Here is an 8,496-nt window from a genome sequence, read left to right on the forward strand (position 1 = left end):
GGCAATGCTAGTACTAAACTTCAATGACTACTCAGAAATTCAAAATTATGCATTTTCATAGATTTTATTTGGAGAAAATTGGAATTAAAATTGTACATGTGCTCCTTGTCAATGCTGCAGGCCACATTTTTGTGGGACTGGTTAGACCAGGGGTCCCCAAACTTTTTCCTGTGAGGGCCACATAACTTTTCCCTTCTCTGATGGGGGGCCGGTGTCAGTTTGTAACAGAAAGTGTGACGATCGTAGGGGAGCTTAATTTTTTTTTATTGTTTTCCAGAAAGCCACACATAACCAAATGACCCTTTCCAGGTTCTTTACAGAAAAAAGTCAGAAAACAAATAATAACACTATTAATGAAATAAATAATAACTAAATAACTCTCTCTGGGTTCTTCATAGAAAAAAAGCCATGGAACATTAACTTTCTGTTGTGCCATGCACAATCTTAACAGATAAAAGTTCAGCTCAGTTGTCAGAGCAGAATCTCTCTGACACATATGAGCAGTCTCCTAAAGTTCTTGTGTTTCTTCCTTATAATCCTTTTGTTCCAATAGGCTTGTAGACACCGCTGTTTGCAGCTCTCTCAGCAACTTCCCTGTGAAAACCACAAAGGAAGCAGGTTGAGAAACTGAACTAAGTGAAACCGCACCTACACAGCACAATACATTTCACTACCAGTATGGTTGTAAAGATGGATTTTATCCCAGTAGATTTTATTATGATTATATTTGTTTATGCTCAGAATGACTCATTCAAGTCAGAAAAGTGAGCTTACCTATGTCTGTTCATCAGTGTGAACTGTGGGCCTGCATCTGGCTGGTGAGAAGTTGAATATCAGGTTCCATTCTAGTTACAGCCAGTCTCAAGCACTGATGCAAATGTTCATCTGTCAATCTTGATCTCATCGGAGTTTTCAGCAGTTTCATGCGAGAAAAGGTTTTCTCGCAGATATACGTGCTGCCAAAAACTGAGGACATTTTCATTGCATGTTTTTTGATGTTTGGATATGTGTCGTTTGGGAGGGAGGCATAGAAGTCAATGAGACTGTTGAGCTTGAATGCGTCTTTCAGAACATCACAGTTCTGTAACTCAGCCAACTCAAACTGATATGAAGGCTGGGCTTCATCAATGTCGGCAACAAAGGGGTTCTGAAAAAGATGGATTTCTTTTGCATGAACATGTAGTTCAGTGAATCGCACACCGAACTCCGCCTTCAGCATTTCCAGTGCTTCCACGCACTTTTCAGCTGGGAACGGGACCGCTGGGTTCTCTGTCGACAGGTTTTGGGTAGCAGGAAGATGGACAAAGTTGCGCTTTTTCACTTGTTCCAAAAGCAGCGCTAATTTCACCTCAAATGCTTTTATGTGTGAATACATGTCGCAAATGAGTTTCCCTTCGCCTTGTAGCTGCAAGTTAAGGCGGTTAAGTATTTCTGTCACGTCTGTTAAAAATGCGAGGTGCCATTTCCATTCTGGGTTGATCAGCTCTGGGACCGTTTTGTCTTTTAAATGAAGAAATGCGTTAATTTCGGGTAGAAGCTCGTAAAAACGCCTCAAAACTCTGCCCCGGCTCAGCCATCGGACCTCTCTGTAGTACAGCACATCTCCGTGCGTAGACTCCAGTTCAGACAGGAATTCTTGGAACTGCCTGTGTTTAAGTCCCTTTGCCCTGATGAAGTTTATGCACGACACCACAACCTTCATTACAGAATCCCACGTCAACACTTTGCAGCACAGTGCTTGCTGGTGAATTAGGCAGTGGACTCGTAGCGGGGCGGTGAGACCCCTTTTTTCCAACTCACGGTTCATACGTCCTATTAAACCACGAGTTTCGCCCACCATGCTAGGAGCCCCGTCAGTCGTGATGCTAACCAGCTTTGACCAGTCCAGGTCCAACTTCTCCATGGTTTGGCACACTTTGTCAAAAATATCCTCTCCCGTTGTGGTCCCTTTGAGACTTTGGAGGGCTGCCAGATCCTCACATATCTCAAAGTTTGCGCTAACTCCACGAATAAAAATGAGCAGTTGCGCTGTGTCTTGCACGTCCGTGCTTTCATCCAGTGCTAATGAAAAAAAGTCAAATTCTTTTGTCTTCTGCTGCAGCTGGGCATATACATTATTCCCGATTTCTTCAACGCGTCTGGTGATTGTACTCGCCGACAGACTTGCGGCATTAAATGCATCTTTCTTCTCGGGACACGCTTCCTCCACGACAACATCCATACATTTCTTAAAAAACTCCGTCAGTGAAAGGCTTACCGTTGCTTGCTATCAGTTTAGCAACCCGAAAGCTGGCCCGAACGGATGCCTGGTTCAGCTGAGCTTGGCGTAGAAATGTAGTCTGAGATAATAGTCCAACATTTAGCTTTGAGTTTGTCTGCTCGTATTTGGCCTTGCACGCTATCGTACTTGTCTTTGTGACGGGATTCGTAGTGCCGGCGAAGATTGTATTCTTTGAATACTGCCACCGTCTCTTGACAGATGAGACAAACAGCCTTTTCTTTGCATTGAACAAAAAAATAATCGTTTGTCCACTGCAGGTTAAATACCCTGCATTCTGAATCAATTTTTCTCTTAACTAACCTTTTCGCCATTATTCCGTTCTCAAACAGGTTCAGGTTGCACAGTTTTTATATGCTTGAATAGCATCGCAATAGCGATGGTACCAGGGCTCCGCCCTCACCTGCGATCGTCCAGATGTCTCGTTAACACTCTGCTCACGCATGCAACGGTGGAAGTGCCCGCATGCATCAAAGGCAAACACTCTCCCCGCGCGTGTCACCAAAGGAGCAATGCGAAGGCCCGCTTCACTGGGATGATTTTTGGGCTCAACAGGGGTGCAATTAACCAAACACAAGAGTAAAACTTCCCAGTCTTCAAGGCCAAATAGGAAAAAAATCCGATAGCGTCTCTGGTATTGTTCAGAGGGCCGGTCCAAATGTGCCCGCGGGCCGTAGTTTGGTGACCCCTGGCATAGATGGTGTACAGTTGATGGTTGGCAGGTGCACTATTGAACGTACCGTCACAAAACCAGTGCGTACTTTTTGCCAATAGGTCGAGATTGGTGTCAGTTGCCATCAAAACAAAATCTACCTCTTCGAATAAAACAAATCTCTCCCCTCTTAACGTAACCCATAATTCGTCTGTTATTTCGTTGCCATTTGTTAATGCCCTTTGCCTTCTCATCATCCTGTCAAGACTTTCATTTTTGGGAAGAGAGCCACTTGACACTAAGGGAAAATTAGATGTGCAAGTCTGAATTATACTACTCGTAATCTCTTCAGTAGTGGAGGCTCGATCCTTAATCTTCTGTACTGTCTTGAGAACCTGACCCCTGCTGGTGTTTGGTTGGTGAGAATGTTGCCTTGGAACACCTGATAGAACATCATTCACTATCCGAAGTCCCCCTACACATCTTCCTCTTTCTTCACATCTCCAAAAGGTAATGCCTCTGTTTTTTTTGTCTTTTTTTATTTTCAACTATATAAGCATACCCATCGTGGAGCAACTATCTCCCACCACGTTTGGTGACAGTGAACTCTATGGCCTGTAAGAAAATATAATTTTTAATAAAAACAGCCATTTTTTAATATATATGTGTGTGTGTATATATATATATATATATATGTATATGTTTATGTATCTATATATATATGTATATGTATGTTGTACTTACTATTTGCTTCCTAAATTCAGCTTTACTGATGTCAAACCAAGAAAATCTCGCATGTTCAAGCTATGGCCTGCAAGAAATCTCTTGCTCGCTCTCTCGAAAGGTGGTCTCCGAGACGTGAAATTAACACTTCTCAGCCTTGGCGAATAGGCGGTTCTCTAGGAGACGTTGCAACACCTGGCGCACATGCTCCTCAAGGCTGTGTGGAAAAAATCAAGATGTCATCCAGATGAACAAATACAAATCGGTTGAGCATGTCCCGGAGGACGTCATTGATCAGGGACTGGAACACTCCTGGGGCATTGCAGAGCCCAAAAGGCAATACCAGGTATTCAAAATGTCCCTGGGGGGTGGAGAAGGCCGTCTTCCATTCGTCCCCCTCCTGAATCCGGACCAGATGTTAAGCATTACGGAGGTCTAACTTTGTAAAAATGCAAGAGCCGTGTAGCGGGGTAAAAGCCGAGTCGATGAGTGGCAACGGGTACCCGTTCCTGACCGTGATCTCATTCAGGGCTAGGTAGTCGACACGGGCACAGTGAGCCGTCCTTCTTGTCGACAAAACCCCCCCCGCATCGACGGGGGAAGAGGAAGGGCGAATCTGTCCAGATGCCAGTGCCTGGGAGCTGTAGTCATCCAGCGCCTCCCGCTCCGGCCTGGAAATGTTGTAGATCCGGCGCCTAGGAAGAGAAGCACCGGGCAATAAGTCAATGGCACAGTCATAAGGGCGATGCGGGGGGAGTGCTGAGGCCTGGTCTTCGCTAAACACCCGTGAAAGGGCCCGATAGCACTCGGGCACTGTTGAAAGGTCAGGGGGGTCCTTCCTCGGCGGTGACACTGGGGGTAAGTGGGTTGCCTGGAGGCACTTGGTGTGGCATGCCGGGCTCCAGGCTACCACGTTGGGTCCCCCCCAGTCGATCACCGGATTGTGCCATATTAACCATGGTAGGCCCAGAACAATAGTCTCCTCCGGGCAGTCCAAGATGTAGAAGCACGCCATCTCCTGGTGGTTACCGGATAGGCGGAGTAGTACAGGGTCCGTCCGTCGCTCCACTCTGCCTAGGGTACGCCCATCCAGTGCCGTTATATTTAGGGGTCTCTCTATAGCCCGAGTCCCGATGCCCAGCTTGGCGGCTACGGAGCGGTCGATGAAACTCGTCCGCACCGCAGTCGATCAAAGCAGTGGTGTTGTGATCTCTTCCCCCCCCAGGAAAGAGATGCTGGTAATACAAATCGACGGGAGGATTCCTCAATGGCCAGGCTCACCATGACCTGCCTTCCTACTGGTGAGCCTTTGCTTTTACCGGGCGGGCAGGGCATGATAGCGAGAGATGGCCCCCCTTGCCGCAATAGAAGCATAGGAAAAGCCGGCTGCGTCGTGAGCGTTCCTCCTCAGACACTCCAGCGCGACCTATTTGCATAGGTTCTGACGTCACCACAGGAGGGGGAGGCGCAACCGCTGCGGGGGAACCTGGAAGCAGGCGCCGAAGTCCAATCATGGTTACCTGCGAGTCACCTCGCCACTGCCCTTGTTGTCTCTGTAGTTGGCTGTCGATCCGGATGCCCAATTCCACGAGCGCGTCGAGGGACGCTGGCTCGTCTCGGATCGCCAGCTCCTCCCGCATCTCCACATTCAGCCCCCCCCCAGAAATGCGTCCTGGAGGGCGCAGTCATTAAAGCCGCTAACGGCAGCTAAGATGCGGAACTCCACAGAATATCTTGCGACGCTCCGGACGCCTTGTCTGAGAGCTCTTAAGCGCCCGGCTGCCTCCCGGCCGCCCACCGGGTGGTCGAAGACCCTAGGCAATCTCTGCGGTAAATACGTCGTAGGAGGTACAAATGTGGGAGCCCTGCTCCCATTCGGCGCTCGCCCAGGCCAGGGCTTCATCACGAAGGCAGCCGATCAGGTAAGCGATCTTGGCTCGGTCAGAGGTGTAGGTGAGGCTTTTTTGTTCAAACACCAACCGGCATTGAACCAAGAACTGCCGGCATGCGCCGAGATTTCCACCGTAGGAGGCGGGTGGGGGGCATTAGGTTCGCGGTGCGGTGATATGGGTGTTACCTGGGGAGCGGCTGGGGTTGGCTGTGCACATGGTGAGTGAGGCAAGGGCGTTAGTTGTGCCCGTATGGCATCTAGGGTCTGAGCCATGCTCGACATCTCGGTCAAGAGGTAGATTATAGCTTGAGTGTGCTGGTCCACGACCTGCGAAGGTGGGTCGGTGGGGGCTTGGTCTGCGCCCGCGGGGTCCATTCTGGCTGGATCGTGTTGTTCCGATCGTGGGGGGAGGACCCCAAAGCAGGCGAGGGTACGAGTCTGGTTCGTTCAAATCTTTATTTCGATCGTCTGCGAGGCGGGCGAGCACGAGGGTACGACGCAGGCGGGTCGTAAGCCATAGCGGGAAGGTCGGCGTGGTCGTTGTCCTTGGTCCGTGAACCGTAGTCGTGGTCCTTGGTCCGTGATCCGTGGTCGTTGTCCTTGGTCCCTGATCTGTGGTCATAGGGGGCAGAGCGTGGTCGGAATCCTGGGTGTAAACAACAGGTGGAGTATCAATAAGGCAGGTAGGTAAAACGCGGGACGGTACCTCACAGTATTCTGTTTGACGAACCAGCAGCATGGTCATGTTCCTGGTGGGCTTAAATACTCCTTGTAGGGTAATGACTCACACCTGGTAGCACTCGAGTCATTAGGGGCTGGACCTGTGATTGGGTGACGGGCGCAACCAGCCACAGGTCTAGTCTGGGGCCTGGCACTTCTTGTCCTTAATCGCGTCCTTCTGCTTCAGGATGGTGCATATTGTTGAAGTATTCCTCTTGTATTGCCGAGCTCGTATTGCAAACTCCCTGATACGTACACCACTCATATTTTTCAATTATTTCGCGCTAATATTGATAGACCTCGTTCGCCTTTTCTTTGCACAACTCTTAATTTCACCTGTTTGCTTTGGATCCATTTTTGTTCACTTGTTATGATGCATTGACTAACGGGGGAAAATCACGTTAAAATGCAACGCTCCGCCCAGTGCTCGTAGATATCAGTATACACAAGAGATGCAGCAAAAAAGACAGTGCGCTAAAATCATAAACAGCCTCTCATGTCTTGGCCACCTGGCTTTCTCGTATCTCAAGGTAAATATTTGCTCGAAATTTTACTCTTATCTCAAATTGCTCGTATGTCGAGGTACCACTGTACCACAAAAATGGTAAAAGTGCAACCTTGAACAAAGTATGCTTGTGGGAATTTTAATTCAAATTTTATCTGTGAAATTGCAATGATTCTGAGAATGTGAGTAGTCACCGAGGTTCACTTCTGGGATTGACCCACCTTGCCTGCAAACTATGAAAAAATCATAATTTACATTGACCTGCAACCTTGAACAAAAAGTACGCATGTAGCATTTTTTTATTCCAATTTTCTCAAAATTTAATATGTTAAACTGCATAATTTTGAGGTTGAAAGTGGTCAGGGAGGTGTACTACTAGGACTGATCCACCTTGGTTGGAAACTGAAAAATTCTTCATTTAAAGTAACTCAAAAATGAGTGCTGCTACCTTGAACAACGTACGCATGTAGCAATTTTAATTTAAATTTTCTCTAAATTTAATTCGTGAAATTGCATAATTTTGTTTGAGTCTTCAGGGACGTTTGCTACCAAGATTGACCCATGTTGCCTGGAAACTGAAAAAAAAATCTTTATTTACAGTCCCACAAAAATGGGAACAGCAAATTTGAACAAAGTACACATGTAGCAATTTCAATTCCAATTTTCTCATTTAATCCGTGAAATTCCATTATTTTATGTATGTGATTAGTCATGGAGGTCTGCTAGGATTGACCCGTGACATTTTATTTCATTTTTAAATAATGAAAATGCTGGATCTATATGGTGCAGTTTTTTTACTGTTGAGTTTTTTTTAAAGCACTACATGCACACGGAAGTCAGCCGCTGTTTCAACACTTCTGTTTTGAATGGAATTACCGTAATGCTTGGATTCAGCGGCCGGGCTATTTTGAGCGTCCGCTCATTTGACCACGAAAAAATGAATGTCCGCTGGCTTGACCGCAGTGAATGGATGTCATTCTCGACACAAGATAAACACAGAAAAAAATCTGCTTCCAAAAAAGGTATGTGGCTCATTATCCATTTGTGAATTATGTAGTATCATTTAAAAAGTAGGATTTTTTTTATTATTTATAGAGGTTTTGTTATTTGTTTCTGAATGGAAGATGTAAATGCCAATAATATCCCTTATTTTTAATTGTAAATGTCCTCACCCATGCCTACTTTGCTTTATCAGTCGCTAGCACATTCATGCCTTTTTTAATTTTTATCATGTTCATTGTGGCAGAGATGATTCGAGCAGACCCGTGCAAGGCCTGGTGTAGCGCATTGACTTAAGTTTATTTTCTTTTTCCATTTTATTTTAGACAATCTCTAACCAAGTGATTTGTGTGGCGTTGGCAGATTTTCAAATGGGCGATGCAGACCAACCAATAGGATCCCTCCAGGAATCAGCAAAAGGCAACACGTCATCTTTGTGAACCTGCTGGACCTATATAAATTCCACCACAAGTAAACAATGTGACTTTTCACTAAAAATGAAACCTAAAGCCTCTTATGTCAAAGTTTGGTGTGTTTATATATTAAGAGTTGACAAATCTTAATAAATGAGGCTCTTGGTGAATTCTTAAAACATTGCCTTACCTAAGGCAAGATTTTTTTTAATATGTATGTTCTTATTTAATTAAATGAGACTCAAATCTTTGATGTTGATACAGAGGCTCCCCTACTTACGAACGAGTTACGTTCCGAGCGAATGTTCGTAAGGT

General features: G+C 46.1%; 1 protein-coding gene across 1 annotated transcript; it reads right to left on the reverse strand.

Annotated features, from left to right (window-relative positions):
* Nucleotides 1–356: 356 nt before the first annotated feature.
* LOC144067171 (general transcription factor II-I repeat domain-containing protein 2-like) lies at nt 357–1,804 on the reverse strand. Its single transcript, XM_077590706.1, has 2 exons — nt 775–1,804; nt 357–594 (listed from the first exon to the last, which is right to left on the reverse strand). The coding sequence occupies exon 1, from the start codon at nt 1,700–1,702 to the stop codon at nt 788–790; it is 915 nt and encodes a 304-aa protein (XP_077446832.1). The 5' UTR covers nt 1,703–1,804; the 3' UTR covers nt 357–594; nt 775–787.
* Between the last annotated feature and the right edge of the window lie 6,692 nt (nt 1,805–8,496).

Source organism: Stigmatopora argus, chromosome 21 (genome assembly GCF_051989625.1).
Source record: "Stigmatopora argus isolate UIUO_Sarg chromosome 21, RoL_Sarg_1.0, whole genome shotgun sequence".
Taxonomy (NCBI): Eukaryota; Metazoa; Chordata; class Actinopteri; order Syngnathiformes; family Syngnathidae; genus Stigmatopora; species Stigmatopora argus.

Coding starts and splice junctions, on each gene's coding strand:
- LOC144067171 (XM_077590706.1), bottom strand. CDS start 1,702: ATGAAGGTTGTGGTGTCGTGCATAAACTTCATCAGGGCAAAGGGACTT.